General features: G+C 52.8%; 1 protein-coding gene across 2 annotated transcripts in view; it reads left to right on the top strand.

Moving 5' to 3' along the window:
* Nucleotides 1-7,805: 7,805 nt before the first annotated feature.
* The window catches only part of PDE6B (phosphodiesterase 6B), a 32,639-nt gene continuing 22,721 nt past the window's right edge, over nucleotides 7,806-17,723 (top strand). For both annotated transcript variants that reach the window (XM_044225715.1, XM_044225714.1), the window contains exons 1-3: nucleotides 7,806-8,273; nucleotides 12,589-12,741; nucleotides 13,053-13,142. In XM_044225715.1, coding sequence (XP_044081650.1) covers nucleotides 7,806-8,273; nucleotides 12,589-12,741; nucleotides 13,053-13,142 — 711 coding nt within the window. The remainder of the gene's footprint in view (nucleotides 8,274-12,588; nucleotides 12,742-13,052; nucleotides 13,143-17,723) is intronic.

Raw genomic sequence — 17,723 nt, 5'->3', positions numbered from 1 at the left:
CTGCCCACTGGGGAGACTGTGGTCTCAGAGGACCAGGTTCCACTTGGCAGGGCCTGGTGATCCGACCTGGTTTTGTAGGGTACAGCAACTGATCTTGAAGTAACAGTGGTGAATTTGACGTGTCACCTGGGCTGGGCAACTGGATACCTAGATATTTGGCTAAACGTGGTTTCCAGGTGGGTCTCTGAGTGTTTCCAGATGAGGTCAGCACTTGAATCAGTGGGCTCAGTAAAGCAGCCTCATCCAACACTTTGCGGGTATGAACAGAACCAGCAGTAAACGAAGGAAGTCTTCCTTCTGCTGGTCTGCTAAGCGGGGGCAGGAGCACACAGCATTGCTTCCCTGGGTCTCCAACTTGTGGATAGCAGACTGTGGGACTTCTTAGCCTCCATAGCTGCCCAAGCCAATTTCTGGAAATAAATCTTCTTTCTCCATCTCTATATCCTATTTGTTCTGTTTCTCTAGGGGTCCCTGTCTAATACAATAACTGAATTTTCATGCACAAACATCTGACAGTCTTTCCTCTGCAGTTATAGAAAAGCTGCTCAAATGGCTGGAACGACAAACTGCAGGGCAGGACAGGTTCCAGCTCTGTTCCTGCAAGTTCTTGGGCTCTTCCCTTCTCTGGTCTTGGCTCCACCTCAGACTTGCTTTCCCCAAGACAGCTGCAACTGGGGTCAGTCCAGGAGAAGGAAAGAACCGTGATTGTTCAGTGGGGGCCAGGACCTTTCCCCTCAGCATCTGTAGCAGATGTCAGGAAAAACCTTCAGTGTGGCTCAGCTCTTGTTCCCAACAAGTCTGGCCAGAAGGCTGAGGCTGGCTTAGACCAGGCAAACCGTGGCCCATGGACCAAATCTGGCCCACCACCTTGTGAGTCACCTAGAGCTGTCCTAACCAAATACACAAAGCAGGGGGCTTACAACATCAGAAATGTACTGTCTCTCAGTTCTGATCCAAGAACAGAAGTCCAGGATTAAGAGCAGGTTTCCTCTGGGGGCTGTGAGGGGCATCCACTCCAGACCTTTCGTCATCCTTTGGTGGTGCTGGCAACCCTTGATGTCCCTTGGCTTTTATTTTATTTTATTTTTTTTAAGATTTTTATTTATTTATCTGACAGAGATCACAAGTAGGTAGAGAGGCAGGCAGAGAGAGAGAGGAGGAAGCAGCATCCCTGCTGAGCAGAGAGACCAATGCGGGCCTTGATCCCAGGACCCTGAGATCATGACCTGAGCCGAAGGCAGAGGCTTTAACCCACTGAGCCACCCAGGTGCCCTGTCCCTTGGCTTTTAGGCCAGTCCTCCAATCTCTGCCTCCGTCCTTGGATGGCATTCCCCTCTGTGGCTCCTCTTATAAAGACACCAGTGGTTGGTTTAGGGCCCATGCTGATCCTGTGTGTCTTCATTTTAACTTGGTTACATCTGCAAAGACCTGATCTCCAGACAAGACCACATTCACAAATTCCAAGTTAAAAAAACAAAAGGCACAAGTTAACTCAGCACAGCCTTCTTTATTATGGTTTTGAAAAGAAAAGACAAGGCAAATCCCAGTGGTGCTGAGGCGATGCCTGCCCCAACTTCCCCACTCCGTGAGCCCCAACCCCATGGAGGCAGAATGCTACCTGGCCAGCAGTCACAGCTACTGGTCCTCTATTTGGTTAGGTGAAATTAAACTGTTCAGGTCTGTAAGCTTAAGAGCTCCATCTCTTCTGCTCTCTTCCCCTGGATGGGTGTCTGGTAATAACCTGGGCAAATGTGGGCGGCACTGGTTCTGGCCACCTGGCTTGCACACAAGGCCACTCCTCCCATGGGGTGTCATCCACTCTCCCACCTGTTCCAGAACTGGCAGAGAACAGGGCATCATTTATTTTCCCTCAAAACTCAAACAGAAGTAGCCTAAATATCCATGAAGAGAACATTGAATAAGCTATGGAAACTTCACAGAGTAGAATTCTGTGGAGCCACTAAAAATATTGATGGGTCAGTTACAAAACATCCTGTGTCCTGTGGTTTCATCATAGAATGGTTCACACCACCGTGCGTGCCAAGAGGAGGGAGTCTGCAGAGATCTGACACCATCAATGCGCACAAAGCTCTTGGGATGGAAACACCATTAGAGAGTGAGGTCTGCACTCCTCCCATGGACACTTTCCCTCTTTCAGGCAGGTGAAGGCGTGATCTTTCTCTGCATCTCTAGCTCTCCAGCAATACATGTTTTCCCATGTGGCTCCCAGAGGTTCTATTTCAAAGGGCAATCAGCATCTTGTTTGGTGGTGATGTGCTGGCCTAAGAACAGTCCCAGGTCCTTGCCTCTGGTCCACCTTAGCCACTTCTGACAGGCCTACCTGGCCCAGCTGGTACTGACCAGTCTCTTGCCCAGAGAGAGCACCTTTCCCCTCATGGGGAGCTTCTCCTGCACTCTCTGGCTGTAGATGAAATACCCTCCATGGGGTAGGGCATCTGGGTTTCTGAACTGCTGCCCAGGGAGGTGGGAGTACCCTGCAATGTGGAGAGCTCACTTCATGTGGGCAAACTGGCCAGGGGAAAGCCCCCTCCAGCCTCCTTCTAAGGCTATTCCGAGGTGTGGTTTCTCTATGCAAGCCTGAGGGGCAAACAGAGGTCCTTGAGAGCCCCGAGGCTCAGGATGCTAACTTGGCTTGGCTCCAACCCTCCCCAACTCCCTTTCTGCCCACCCCCACTGCTGTCTGGGATTGAATCTCCCTTAAGTATTCACACTTAAGCCATGCTCCACACTGTTTTCTAGAGAATCCAGGAGTATAAGTTACATGTGTTGCATGAAAAAATGCCCCAAAACTCATGGCTTAAACAATTTCATTTGCTCATGATTCTATGAGTTAGTCATTTGGCTTGGGCTCAGCTGGGCAGTTTCATGCCAGTCTTGCCCGAGTCACAGTGAAGCCGTGGTCAACTGACAGCTGTCCTAAGATGAACTCCCTTGTAAGTCAGGAAGCTGGGGCTAACCCTTTGCTTGTGGGACTAGGAGAGACCTCAGCCACTGCCACAGCTCCTGTCCTTCCCCTCCCCGACCTGCTGCCCCTGGGAGTGGGCTTACAAGGGACATCCAGTCAGGAACCCCCCAAATTACCCTTGGAAGACCCCAGATCCTGCTGGAATGGGGCTAGGGATGTCCAGACCATCAGAAGGATATGTGTTCTTCCTCCTGTCCCCATATCAGCCCTTTCTGCTCCCGAAGAAGTCCCTAGGACCACCAGGTGTTGGTCCTCCCACCACAGCCTTAACAGAGGCACATGGTGCTGAGGTTTGCAGTCTCCCACCCCAGGACAGGGACTCAGGCACATCAAACCTGAGTCTGCCCTACCAGAAGATAACTACAAAATGAGTGAGGAAGTGCTGATTCCTCCTAGACACCATTCCCAAAACACCGAGCACAGGCCTTGCTTTCTCTTCTTGGTCCAACATTATTCTTTACCCAAGAATTTCTGTACCAGCCCCACCCCCACCGACCCACCCAGGTCAGCACAGAGCCCAGACAGGTGCTACTTCAGCCCCTCATCCCACTACCCCCAGCTCTGCAGCCTTCCTTCCATACCCCCTCCACTTGGATCTCTGTCCTCTCCCACAACCCCCAACCTCCCCCTCCACTCTCCCCGGTCATGTGGGGGTGGGTTCCTCAGTGGCCTATTGTCAGTAGGACCTCATGTTGTGCTAGTGCCCATGCCACACACTTTATATCACCACTTCTCACCACCACCACCACCACCACCCCGAAAAAAAACCCACAGCAAGATCTTGTTGGCCAGAAACCGAGTGGGGGCCTGGAGAAGCTGAAAGAATTCTCTGAGGTCAAGCAGCTGGTGGGAGCAGAGAACAGAGTCAGGGTCGTGGGTGCACACCCACCCTCAGCCCACTCGATGCCCCAGGCCCCATCCTGGTTTCAGAGTCTGAGGCATCTCCCCACTCACCAACACCCCCCTTTCCCAATGGCAACATGGCCAGTTAGCTCCTCTCCTGTCATCCCTCTGGCAAAACTCATCCTGTGGAAGTAGAGAGGCTTGATGGATATGCCCTTTCTCTGCACTGGAAATGGAATGAGATTTCTGAGTGTGAGCTTTGATTTTTCTCACCCCTGCCATCCCCTGCCATCCCTCTTGCCTAGTTAATTTTAATTTCAGGCATAATACTCCTTGTGCAATTGCATCCGCTCCACAGTTTGGGATAAGAAACTGGAGTTCTCTTCATGTAATAGCTATTTAAGACATATTTCTTTTTATAAATGGATCCCAGGGTGTACTTGCTAATTTTGAAATCCCACATTATGATGAAGTAAAATTAATAGGAACCCAGCAAAGGAGAAAACTCATTTCTCTTCAGACATCTCCCACATTCATTTGTGGAGAGGTTACCTATTGTATCTGATGGGCCTTTGGCAAGGGTGTACATCAGCAATGTATCCACAGGCCCACCTCCCAGGTGTCCCGCTCAGGTGTTCCTCATGGATGTCTCTCACACGCATTACAAGAGCATCTCACAGGTGTACTCAGAGGTGTCCCTCAGGCACACATCATAGGCATACCTCACAAGTATGCCTCATGGGTGTAGCTCGAAAGTACATTTCACAGGCTTATCTCATAGGTGTATCCCTGACTGCATCCAGGGTCCATCCCTCAGGCCTGTTCAGGGCTCCTCAGGGCCATGTGCACCGTCAGTGGGTGTGCCAGGAAACGAGATGAGGGAGGGCAGGAGCCAGTCCAGTCAGTGTGTGGTTCAGCAGTTCTCCTGGGGTCCCACAGGGGCGGTAGCTGGGATATTTACACATGACCCCATGAGCCACAGGTCAAAGACTCCTCCAGGGACATAAAATTCTGATGCCTCTGGGCTCCCACACCTGCCAACACTGCAGGCTCAGGGGCAAGAAAACCTACAGGTAAAGTGACCCAGGTACCACAGAGTGGGTCTGGTGGGCACACTGTGTAATGGCGAGGGGTAGGGGAATGCCCATGCTCTGAGCTCCCGTGAGCTCCACCCTTCACCCCAGGTGTCGGGCTGTGGTGCAATAATGCCCTGAGTTCCTCAGCCAGCTCCCTGATCCACTGCCCACCCACTCTGCAAAAAGCCCCCACCACCAATCCTGAGTTTGTTGTGCCTCTGACCCCACAGCCATGTTGCTCCGACGGCTGCGACCTAGCCCTTCTGATACCAGACATGGGTGCATCCCTCACTGGAGGGCCTCCCCTGCCCCAGTAGGGCTGCCAGCCAGTGCTTCATAGGCAGGGAAACTTCACACCTCGGCCCCATGCCCTCAGCCCTTCCTGGAAGGAGCCAGCTGGCAGGAGTTGGGGAGCAGAAGCAGGGAGGGTGGCTGTCGCCGAGAGTGTGCCTCTGGGTAGAGTGAGCCAAGGATTTAGGAAGTGTCTCCCCAAAGACCCTGCTGCCCTGGGCCCCTCACCCAGACAGCCACCTCATTGGCATGTCCCTCACATCAGGCATCACTTGGACTGCAGCTCTGAGCGTCTGGAGACAATGCACTGGAAGGCTCTGGGAGCCGTCTGGGAACTGAATTCAGAGCAAGGGGACCCCCAACCCTGGCCCCCAATTTAAGCACCACAGCACCCCACCCACAGCACCCCCTCCTTCTTCTCCCCCAGTCCCCAGGCAGAACTCACTATTTTTAGGAAAAGTGGGATGCTCAGAGCAGGTCCCTGAAAGGAGTCTGCTGCGTGACTCAGCAGAGACAGGAATGTCACAGCACAAGGGCCTGTGCCCGGCACTCGGCCAGCTGGGCCCATTGTGCCCAACACAGCTGCAAGGCGCCCGCCCAGAGCCCACGTGGAAAGACCCCCGGAACCAAGGCTGGTGCTAAGAAAACGTGTCTGGCCACGAGAAGACCCCTGGCCCTACCATCACACATGTGCCCACACTCACACATGTGCACACATATGCACACTCATGCATTCACATGCACACACCTTTACCAGCTGAGCACAGTAAAATTCAGAATCACATACAAACCCTACATCCTGGTTTAAAAGCGACATGAGGAAACCTTCAACATTTCTCTCAGTCCAGGCCCCTGGTTTGTGATTCCTGATCCTTGGCTTAGAGGGGCCCGAAGTCCTCCTAGCTACACTGTTCTGCTGCTGCTTCTGGGGGAAGGCCATGGCTACTGCTGCCAAAGGCGAGCCCAGAATGCCAGGTGCCCACCCAGGTTCTGCTGAGTGATGTGCACAGCTGGCTCACACCACGGACATAGCTCCTACCCCCAGCCTTCCAGCAGTCCGTGGATGCGCACATGCACACACATGCACTTGTACACTCTACTCATGTGCACACACAAGCACACGTATGCACTTATACACTCCACCCACATGCACACACACACATGCATGCCCACGCAGGCACTCCTACACTCAGCCCATGTGCACATGCATGCACTGTACACTCCGCCCACGTGCACACACATGCACTTGTACACTCTGCCCATGTGCACGTGCACACACATGCACACGCATGCACCAGTATACTCTGCCCACATGCACATGCATGCACCTGCACACTCCATGCACGTTCAGGTGCACATGCATCCACACGCATGCATTTGTACACCAGCCCACATGCACAAGCACACACATGCACTTTTATGTTCAGCCCATGCGCACACACACTTGCACACGTGTTTATGCATGTGCAGCCTGTATACACATGATTGTGCATGCACATACATGTGCACACAGTCTCTTGAGAGAAGTGGAGGACACTCCAGCAGCTGGAGAGTCAGACACACATGGAGCATGTCCTACAGCTTTAATCCGACCTTTTTGCCACACACAACCTTTTGTCACACCTTTTTCACCCATAGAGAAGCTAGCATATATATAACACCCAGGCAGGTGGATAAGGAGAGAGGCGCCGGCGGCTGTCTAGGTATGCCAGTCTCTGAGCACAGATGCTCAGGAGAAATCCTGTCCATATAACATGGCAGTGTCCACAGTGTGGTTGTGGACTCTGTAGGAGGAGAGGGTCTAGCAGTGTGAAGAGTGCCAAGTAAGTAGGGATTAAGCCAAGGAAAAAGATGTGTGGTGGAGATTCATTAAGAAAAACTCTAACTAAGGGTGCTAGCTCTTAACAGAGAAGCTCTGATGTGCACTCAGGTGACCCACTGTCACGTGCAAACCCCTCCCCTGCGAGGCCACTCCCTCACCATCAAAGAGAAGGGAAAGTCTCTGCAAAACCCCATCTAGTGGTCCCACCTCCGCAATGGATGCTGGGCCACCGTCCCCCACACACACACACTTCCCTCCATCAGAGGGGAGCCATGGGAGCTGCGCTCACTGACCTCTGGCACCTTACAGGGGACCCCCCTCCCTACCCAGGGCTGAGCTGCCTCTCCCCTAGGTGGGGCTAATGCCCCACCTCCCCAGCCCACCAGAGCCCAGGTCTGAGCGCCAGGAGATGTGGGGCTGCCTGTTGGACCGTCCAGAATTCTCAGGCAATCCCCCAGACAGAAAGTGTCACGGTGTTTGTAGGATTACTCTCTCCGTGGGATTAGGTGTAAGGGCCTGCCCCACTGGCTGCCCACGACCCCTATCACAGGCAGAAGCCCCCAAGCTGTGACCCACCTGCTCCCATTCCAGGGGGTCTGATCTTCCCAGGGGCGGGTGGTGGAAGTGCAGGATCTAAGCCAAGGGGGGCAGGCATGGGTGAGTCAGCTGGTGTCCTCCCAGGACTCAGTAATCGTCACTAAGAAAGGCTTTGCTGATGACAGTGTTTGCTGGGAGTCTGCATGCGCCTGGGGACCAGCCACGTCTCCCGGACAGGCAGTGGGACACCATGAGCCTCAGTGAGGAGCAGGTGCAGCAGTTCCTCGACCAGAACCCCAGCTTCACAGACGAGTACTTTGGGAAGAAGCTGAGCCCCGAGAATGTAGCTGGTGCCTGCGAGGATGGGCAGGCAGCAGACTGCACCAGCTTCCGAGAGCTGTGCCAGGTGGAGGAGAGCGCAGCCTTGTTCGAGCTGGTGCAGGACATGCAAGAGAGCGTGAACATGGAGCGTGTGGTCTTCAAGATCCTGCGGCGTCTCTGCACAATCCTGCATGCAGACCGCTGCAGCCTCTTCATGTACCGCCAGCGCAATGGCGTGGCTGAGCTGGCCACGCGCCTCTTCAGTGTGCAGCCAGACAGTGTCCTGGAGGACTGCCTGGTGCCCCCTGACTCTGAGATCGTCTTCCCGCTGGACATTGGAGTCGTGGGCCATGTGGCTCAGACCAAGAAGATGGTGAACATCGCGGACGTGACGGAGGTGGGTTCTGGGCCACGACGGGTGGGGTCAGCAAGGAGTCCCTGCAGGTCCCATGGAATGGGTCAGCTGGCAGGACATGTCAGGACCTCTGCTTTCAGGAGGGAAGCCTGGGGCAGTGGGGGAACTGGGGTGGGCTGGGCCAGAGCTTGCAGAAAGGAAGGGAGCCAGCCTTGAGCTGGCTGGGAGAGTGATCAGGGCAGGCCCTGCTGCCCCCTTGACCCACAGGTCCCAGGATGGAGGATTGGAGAGGAAAGGGTCAGAGCAGGGGCTGGAGCAAAGGCCAAGAAAGGAAGGGCCAATGGACTCCAGAACCCAAAATGCACAACCCCATATGAGACCAAGCTGCTTCCTGGTGCAGGCAAGTTTGGGGGTTTGGGAGAAGCAGCAGGGAGACCAGGGCTGGTCCAGGATGGGTGGGAAGGATTGACAGCAGTGCATGGAGCTAAGATTCAGGAGGCCAGGGTCTTGATGTGTTGGGGGGAGGTGGGAAGGGTGTGGAGATAGTTCACTAGGAGCTCAGGAATCCTGGGGTGGACACCAGGGTGGATGGGACTAGGGGGATGGAGGTACCTGTTGGATGTGTGTGTGTGAGGGACAGAGGACCCCAAGGTGAGCATGGGGATGAAGGGCTCCAAAAAGAAGGCAAGGGAAGCGGCTTCTGGGGGAGAACAGGAGCCACTGGCTTCTCCCCTCTTCTCCCTCCTCTCTTCTCTCCTCCCTCTAAAAGGGGGAGGCAGGAGCCCTGAACTGGATCAGCCCCTTCCACTTTCTGTGAAGGAATCCGGAAGGGATTGCCCCCAGGATGGGCTTCTCCTGAAACAGTCACCATCTCCTAGTCCCTAGAGACAAATAGACACGTGCACATCCCCCAGGCCCTCTGGGGCCTGGGAAGGAAGTGATTGCAATCCTCTTAAATTTATCTGCTCTAAACAACCCTGGGTCCAGCGACCTGAATATAGTAATCTCTGGGATTAGCTTCATCTTCACTCCATTTTAAGAAACAGGTCACCCCATGCATCTGAGTATTGGTAGCCCGAGCTCACAGGAAGAGAAGGGATCCAGCAGCCGGGAGAGGTGTAGGGGGGTGTGCACTGAGGGACTTCCACAGCCCCTTCTCTCCCTTTATCTTGTCCCCTCCCTTCTCAGAGTCTGGGTGGACCCCTCAGCCCCCAGGGGTCTATCCTCCGGCTAACCCCCAAGCCTGTGCTGTGTGAGGTCAGGTTCAGGTGGTAGGGCTGTTCTAGGTCCTGTGCCCTTCCCATCCTTGAGGCCTTGACCTCTCGAGACTCTTCCACCTCTATCAGGACAGCCCACTCTGATCTCTCCCTAGTGGACAAGGGGCACAGTGTTGACCTCAAGCCTCGGGACTCTGCTGGGTCTTGTTTATCTCAGATGCAGTGGAACCGACAACAGAATCAAATCAACCAAAAAGCAAGTTTCCGCTAAGTGGGTCACAAAGACCTAAGTATTGCACGTGTCAGGCTCCTGGACTCATGCTATCTTCAGAGGGGAAACTGAGGCAGAGCGCCTTGTTCTATCTGAGACTCCGGCACCTTCCTCGCTCGATTAGAAGAGCATGGGGGCTGCTTCTGGAGAGTAGTATGTGCCTGGGGGACGTGGCCTCCTCGCAGGCAGCACAGAGGAGGACACCAGGGGCTGCCTCATCACCCTACCACCACCTCGCAGCTCTTAAGACCCCTGAGGGCTCATGGCAAGGCAGCTAGGCAGAAGGCCCTGATAGGCCGGGGAGGGGACATGGCTCAGCCATGGTCCCCAAGCTGCTGAGCAGGACCAGACCCAGGTCCTGGCTCTGTGGTAGTGTCTGAAACCCCTCCAAAGAGCTGTGGGCCCAGAAACAGCCCATCACGAGGGTCCTGCATGTCTCAAAGGCGTCCAGACCCCAGATGTATCAGGCAGCTCTTGTGGGATCAGAAGAGGCTGGACTGTCACTGGGGACGCAGCTCTGCGGGGTAGCTCAGGGACTCAGCCCAGCTCAGAAGAGGGGGTAGGGCAGCAGCACCAGGCTGACCCTGCAGAACACATATGGGCCAACAGGTGTGTGGGTGCTGCAGGTGACAATGATGAGGGTCTAGGCAGTGGGGCCAGGGCTGGGGGCTCTTCAGGGCAGTCACAGGACTCCTAGACTTACTGAAGCTGGGGGGAGGGAGGTGCCAAGGTGACAGCGGGGCCTTTTCCATGGGGTGGTGGGTGGGTTGCAAGCCCTGGAATGGGGGCACAAGAGAGCAGATGTTTTGTGAATGAGGCTTAAATGCAATGGGCCTGGGGCTGTTCCTACTCTGACACTGTGGTTCCAGGGCTTCTGGGAGTGGGAGTGTTGCCCACTGCCCCCAAAGTGGTTGGGGCTCTGAGTGGGGCTCTGGGACTGCAGGGTCTGAATCAGGAGAGAAGCCAGGTGGGAGCCTTGATACAGAGACAGCAGAGTAGAAAATGCAGGGAGGGGCCTGAAAAGGCACAGGGGACAAAGGTGTGGAATGCAGGGGATCCCAGCCCTTGGGTGACTCTGTTCAGAGAGCACAGCTCCTGGCCAGAGCCTGCTCTGGACCTTCCCAGTGCTCCCTTCACGTGCATCTAGGGTGTGAGGGCGGCTGAGCTGCTCCAGACACACCAAGAGGCTCCAGTCATGGGCCATGGGGTGAAGGCCCAAGGGTGGCGGGAACAAGAGGGGCTGTGCAGTAGGGCGTGGGATACCTGGGAGCAGGGGGCACCGTGCAGGACCCCAGATGGGAGCAGCTGAAGGGCAGGAAGGAAAGTCTGGGGCAGAGCTGAGGGCCTGCCAGGAGACCGGGCTGCACAGCCAAGACACAGAACCCCAAAGTGGCAGGGGCCAGAAAGATGACCAGAGAGCACAAACGTGGAACATGGGCACAAGGAAACAGCCCTGAAGCATGCCTGCGCTCAGTCATTGCGCTCAGTCATTGAGTGAGGCGGCGAGACAGGGCCCCGCACAAGCTCTCACTTTATGTCACAGAACCTGGTGCTGCTGCCGCCTCCGGGAATCCTGTATGGATTTCCCTTTGATGCCAGGTGCCCTGTGGCTACAGGTGGTGTAATCAGGCAGGAGAGGAACAGGGACAAGTGGGCGCTGGACACACGCATCCCTTCACGAGAGCATGGACTGCCCTTGTCCCCAGCAGGCTTCCTCTGACCTCCCATTGGCCTGAACTCTGGCCCAGCTGCCCATGCAAGGGAGGCTGGACAGTGGATACAACGTCCTTGAGCTGCAAGGAGGCTGAGCCTCAGAGAAGACACAGGAGGTCACATGGAGTCAGTCATCCAGGACCAACAGTCCTCGAGTAAACCCAAAAGAGCTCCTTCAACAACAAGTAATCATCACAGATGTAGGCAGAATTTACAGGGGTTTTCTCACTCAACCCAAGCTGACCAGTGAGGAGAGGGGCACAGGCCCATCCCGTCCTTGCTGGAGGTCCAGGCCTCCAACCCAGGAAGTCCAACTCTGCTGTCCCCCACAGCTCTGCAAAGGGTCACTTTGGCCTCATGCAAATAAATAGCAGCGCCCAGGAAGTAGGAGGCTAGAGCTAGAGTCACATCCACCCTGAAGGGCAGAGTCCTAGTCATCAGAAGGGGCCTCATCCTGGTAACACTGCATCCCCTGGGCCTATTCCCTCTAGAGGCAGAACTTAAGAGCCCCTCAACCAGTCCCCCATCAAGGAGAGGCCCAGGAAGCAACACTGAGACTAGCAGGACCTGCCCTGAGAACCACAAGTAGGCAGATGCAACAAGTAGGCAACAGGCCTCACAGAGAAGACGCTAGTTGGAGCACAGCCCCAGGAAACCTGCAGAGGACCCTCCACCCTGACTCACATTAACCCTTTATTCAGCCAACACACTTGTGGCCTGTGGGAGATGACCGCAGGGCAGGTGAAGGCAGGAGACGGAAGTCTGAACTAAGAGGGGCTTATGGACAGGCAAATGAATGATTCCAGAGGTACCCAAGAGGCTGGCTTGGCCAGAGGACAGCCGATGTGGGAGGACCCAGGCCTGCCACAGCCCAGGCCTTGTGAGGACTCAGCAGAGTCTGTGATCCAGAGCTGGGATTAGTGGCTCCGATTGGGGGAGCCACTCAGGCCTCTAACCCCCCACTTGGAGCCACAAGGACAGGCCACGAGCCATGTGCTCTTACACTGCCTGGGCTCCTGATGCCTGGGGCAGGGCCACCTGGGGCTCAGCACTGGCCTGGGCGGTGGCCTGGAGCTTAACTCTGCCCCCACCGGGGACGGGGAAGCCCGGGCTCTCCAGACTGACGACCTCTCTTTCCTCTCCTCTTGCTACCCAGTGTCCCCACTTCAGCCCCTTTGCGGATGAGCTGACCGACTACGTGACGAAGAACATTCTGGCCACGCCCATCATGAACGGCAAAGACGTTGTGGCTGTCATTATGGCTGTGAACAAGCTTGACGGCCCATGTTTCACAAGTGAAGATGAAGATGTGAGTGTTGGGGGCCTTCTGAGCCTGCAAGCCTCTGTGCGTGGGCCACCTCTGTCCCCGGGTCTGTCCTGTGCCTGGTGGGCACGTGTGTGTTTTCCCGGCATCTGTGTGCACACCTCTCCTCAGCTTAGCTCCCTGAGCTCATCTCTGTGTCCCTTTTACACGTCTGTATGTCTCCTCACGTGTACGGGCCCACACGTGCTGACATCAGTATCCTGTCCAGGCAGCTGGGCACCTCTCCAGCCTTGCACACCTGGGCACCTGCTAAAAACCAGGGTTGCTAACTGCTGTTGGTGTGATGTCTGTTTCAGGTCTTCTTGAAGTACTTGAATTTTGGCACCTTAAACCTGAAGATCTACCACCTGAGCTACCTGCACAACTGTGAGACACGCCGCGGCCAGGTAACCGCCCCGCCCCAGCCCACCCTTGGGGACATCTGAGTGTGTCCCCGCCCCTGTGCCAGTCTCTCTGAACAGTGACAATATGGTGCTTAGCCTGGGGGGCTCAAGACCCGCAGCTGCAGGGCTTCCTGTGGCTTTTCATGGCTGTGGTGTGATGTTGCTGCCGGGAGACAGTGTTGTGGGGACCATCTGCAGCTGGGACCCAAGGAGAGGTTGGCACTCTCATCCCTTCTGCTCACCCTGACTCGCTCCCAACCCAGGTGGTGTGGGCACCTGCAAATGCAGCAGACACTACTCCTTAGAAGCTGCAGCAGACCCTCTTCGGGAGGGGCTGGGGTGAATGATGAATGGGCAACGGGGACAGAGGTTCTGCCACCTGGCGGCAGAGTCCCCTGGGGGGTTCGGCCCCTAGCTGCACAGGATCACCACTGCTTCCAGGGCTGGAATCTGCTTCCCCCCACCTCTCTCCCAGCAAGGAGAGTGTGGGGCCTGATGGGAGCAAGGTGGGGCCTTGTGTTTTGGGAGTGGGTACAGAGCTGGCGGGCACAGGAGGTAAGTCCCTTCTGTGTCCTCCTACCTCAGTTTCCGCCCCACTGGAGGCCTGGAAGACAGTGTGTGGGCCCTGGGAGAGGACAAAAAGGCAGCTCTTGTCCCTCTGGGCCTGGGGCTGGGAAAGCTATAAAGATATGGCCTCCAGGCTGAGCCTTAGAAGATGTGGAGGGTGACCTGATCACTCCATACCCTCCCCACTTTCTGTTCCGTCTGCAAATGCTGTGTGCGTCCTGGTCACCCGCTGTAAACTTGCTTAAAACGATGAGAGGTTCCTCTGCTTGTGTCAGCATCTACAAAGGCTATTTGGGTTCCTCCTCCTGACCCACCAGCTATGGAAGAAGCAGCCTGAGCCGGGGATCTGAGATCCCCTGAGGGTATCTTCTGACCATAGGCCAGCCCCACTGACTGGGAAAGAAAATAAAAGCCGAGAGAGAGCGATACCTGCCACAGGCCATGGCTGTGCAGCAGGGGCAGTGGGAAGACCCTTGGGGGAGGACAAGAGGGTACCCTGAGCAGAGGGAAGAACATGGCCTGAGGCCTTGGAAGAAGTGCTGGCACAGCTGGGGGTTGCTCAGGCAGGGCTCGGGGCCAAGTAGGGAGCAGAGAAGGGCTGTGTGGCTGACCCAACACATGAGACTGGTTTCTAGAAAGGACCCCAGGTGCATTCTTCTCTTTAGGGGGAAGTCACTGTGAGCCCCACGCTGCAGGAACAGGGTTCTCCACCAGAAATGTGTCTCCTTTCACACTTCTAAGAGTTTATATTATCATTTGTTTACATCCCTCTGGAGTCATGGGTGTTTAGGTTATAACCCTGGTCAACTTGATTGATTTTGTTGTTCAGTGTGTTCTGACTGTAGCCATTCTCAGGCCACCTAACAAAACCCGTCAACCCTATCACTCTGGGTTGTTTTCTGTGTGTTTCGTTGGCGGATGGGTGAATTTGCTAGTTTCCAGGGTGGGGGGTGTTGAACACTCCTCTGTACTTTCTGGCACAACCAGACACTCCAGACTCACTTGTATATTTCCCGTCTGGCCCTGGAATCAGCAGTTCCCCAAGGAGCCCGCTGCTCTAATTGGGGAGTGGTCTTAGAAGCAGAGATCTGGGCACTAGGTGTGTTCTTGGCTACTGGGGTGTACATACGAGCCTGTGCGTGGACACATCTGCAAATAGTTCTACACATAAGCACAAATCCACAGAAGTTAGACTTGCCTTCTTGCTGGTGTTTCCAACATGATCTGTCACCACACAGATCATTCTGGCTTCCCCACTTGCTACGATGCAGGTCTGCACTCTGACAGTGAGACCCCTGGCTCCCCTCCTCCACCACTCATCCACATTACAGTTCAGTCCCAGTGTGGGCACAGCAAGAACAGAACCGCTACCCCATCCCCCACTGGAGAGAGTTTTATCAAGCAGAGGACAGTGTTTACGGGCAACCCCTTTTCTCGTTAGACTTAAAGACTCTGCTCATTTCCAAAAATGCTTCAGTCAGCCCCTTTCCCCCACCTCCTTCAGTGAGGTGGTTCCAAGTGTACAGTTTGGTTCTCTAGTCAGAGTCTGCATTCTTTCGTGGAATCTCCCAGCCTGCTAAAGGACGGTCTCCTTGCGGCACCGTAGGGTCTGTTGTTCGTGCAGTAAACGTCTACAGACCTAACAAATGCATCATGACAGGTCTACACTGTTACAGTACCCTGCAGAATAATTTCACTGCCCTAAAATTCCCCTGTGCCCTACCCACTCGTCTCTCCCTCCCCACCACGGAGCCGCTGGGAGCCACTGATCCTTCTGCTGCCTCCACCGGTTTGCCTTTTCCAGAATGTCATAGAGTGAGAACCATGCAGTGTGTAGCTGTTTCAGATCAACTTCTTTCCCTTAGTAAGATGCATTTACAGCTCCTCCATGTCTTGTTATGGCTTGATAGCTCATTTCTTTTTAGAGCTGAATAATATTCCATTGTCCGGATGTATCACATTCACCTGTGAAAGGAGATCTTGATTGCTTCCGGTGTGGGGCAATTATGAATAAAATTGCTATAAACATTTGTGTGCAGGTTTGTGTGTAAGTTTCAGTTCAGGCAAGTATATACCAGATATATATATATCATGTCATCTGCAAGATGTGTAGCTGCTGGATGATACGGTGTAAGTGTATCTAACTTTCTGAGAAACTGCCAAAAAGCAACTGTGTCATTTTGCATTCCATCGATAATGAATGAGAATTCTGATGGCTCTGCAACCACAACCTCAACCTCGTGAGTTTTTGGTACTGTCAGTTACTTGGATTTTAGTCATTCTAATTGATGTATCTGATTTTTGTTTTAATTTACAATTCCCTAATGATGCATATTATTGCACATTTTTTCAGATACTTATCTCCCATCTGTATCTTATTCTTTGGTGAGGTGTCTGTTCACATCTTCACCCATTTTTAAATTAGTTTTCTGTTTCCTTATTGTTTACAGTTTTTGTAATTTTTGGATACAAACCCTTTACTGGAGTGTGTTTTGTAAATATTTTCTCCAAGGATATAACGTGTTTCCTCATTCTCTTAACAGTGCATATGGGAAAACAAAAGTTTTAAATTTTAATGAAGTCCACCTTACTAACTTTTCCTTCACAAAGTGTAGTTGCATCTTCAAACTCATTACCATAACCATCAAAGTGGATAAAGTAGATGTGAGACAGATATCATAGAATATGATTCAGCCTTTAAAAAGAATGAAATCTTGCCACTTGCGGCAACATGTGTGGAGCTAGAGAGTATAACCCTAAACAAAGTCAGTCAGAGAAAGACAAACACCATAGGATTTCACTTGTATGTGGAATTTAAGAAGCAAAACAAACAAGCAAAGGGGAAAAAACCAAGAAACAGACTCTTAACAATAGAGAACGCACTGACTGTTGCGGTGGTGGGGGCGGTGTAAGAGGTGATGGGGACTAAGGAAGGCGCTTGTGGTGACGAGCTTCCGGTGTCTGAGGAAGTGCTGGGTCACTGTATTGTGCACCTGAAATTAGCACCGCACTGGGTTTCACTAACTGGAATCAAAATAACAACTTCTTTTAAAAATCTCATCACCAAACTCAAGGTCATCCAAATTTTCTTCCATGTCATCTTCTAGGAGTTTTATAGTTAGGTCTATGAGTTAGTATTTATGAAAGCTGTAGGGTCTGGATTTAGATACACTTGTTTGCATATGGATATCAAATTTGCAAAACTATCCTTTCTCCACCAAATAGCCTTTATTCCTTCATCACACTGCAGCTGTGCAAGTCTGTTTCTAGGTTCTTGATTCTGCTTTATTGATCTATGCATCTATTTTTTCACTAATACCATAGTGTCTTGATCATTATAGCTTTGTAGTCTTGAAATCAGAAATATCAATTCTCCAACTTTTTTTCTGCAGTATTATGCTGGTTATTCCATGGGTCGGGGGAGGTGCCTTTCCATATAAACTTTAAAATCAGTTTGCCATATGCACGAAATAGATTGCTGATTTTAATTGGGACTGCATTTGTTCATTTGTACCTAAGCATTTTATTTTTATGCTAATATAAGTGGTTTTGCGTTCTTAATTTCAAGTTCCAGTTATGTATTGCTGATATAAAGAAAAGTGGCTGACTTTTGTATGTTACCCTTGTATCCTCTGACCTTAAAGCAATTATTTATTAGTTCCAGGAAGGTTTTTTAAATGATTCCTTGGTATTTTCACATAAACAATCATGTCATCTGTAAGCAAAGACAGTTTTATTCCTTCCTTCCCAATCTATCTACATAGTATTTCTTCTTATGTTATTGTACTTGCTCAGAATTCCAGTACAATGTGGATAGGACTGGTGAGAGGGGACATCCTTGACATATTTCCAATATTAGGAGGGAAACATCTAGTTTCTCACTGTTAAGTTTGATGCTTGCTGAAGGGTTTTGTAGGATTTTCATCTAGCTAAGGAAGCTTCTTTCTATTTGGCAGAGTTTTTATTCTGAATGATTGTTGGATTTTTATAAAATACTTTTTCTCCATCAATTGATAT

Source organism: Neovison vison, chromosome 11, assembly GCF_020171115.1.
Source record: "Neovison vison isolate M4711 chromosome 11, ASM_NN_V1, whole genome shotgun sequence".
Lineage (NCBI taxonomy): Eukaryota > Metazoa > Chordata > Mammalia > Carnivora > Mustelidae > Neogale > Neogale vison.
This window is presented reverse-complemented; position numbering and strand designations above follow the sequence as displayed.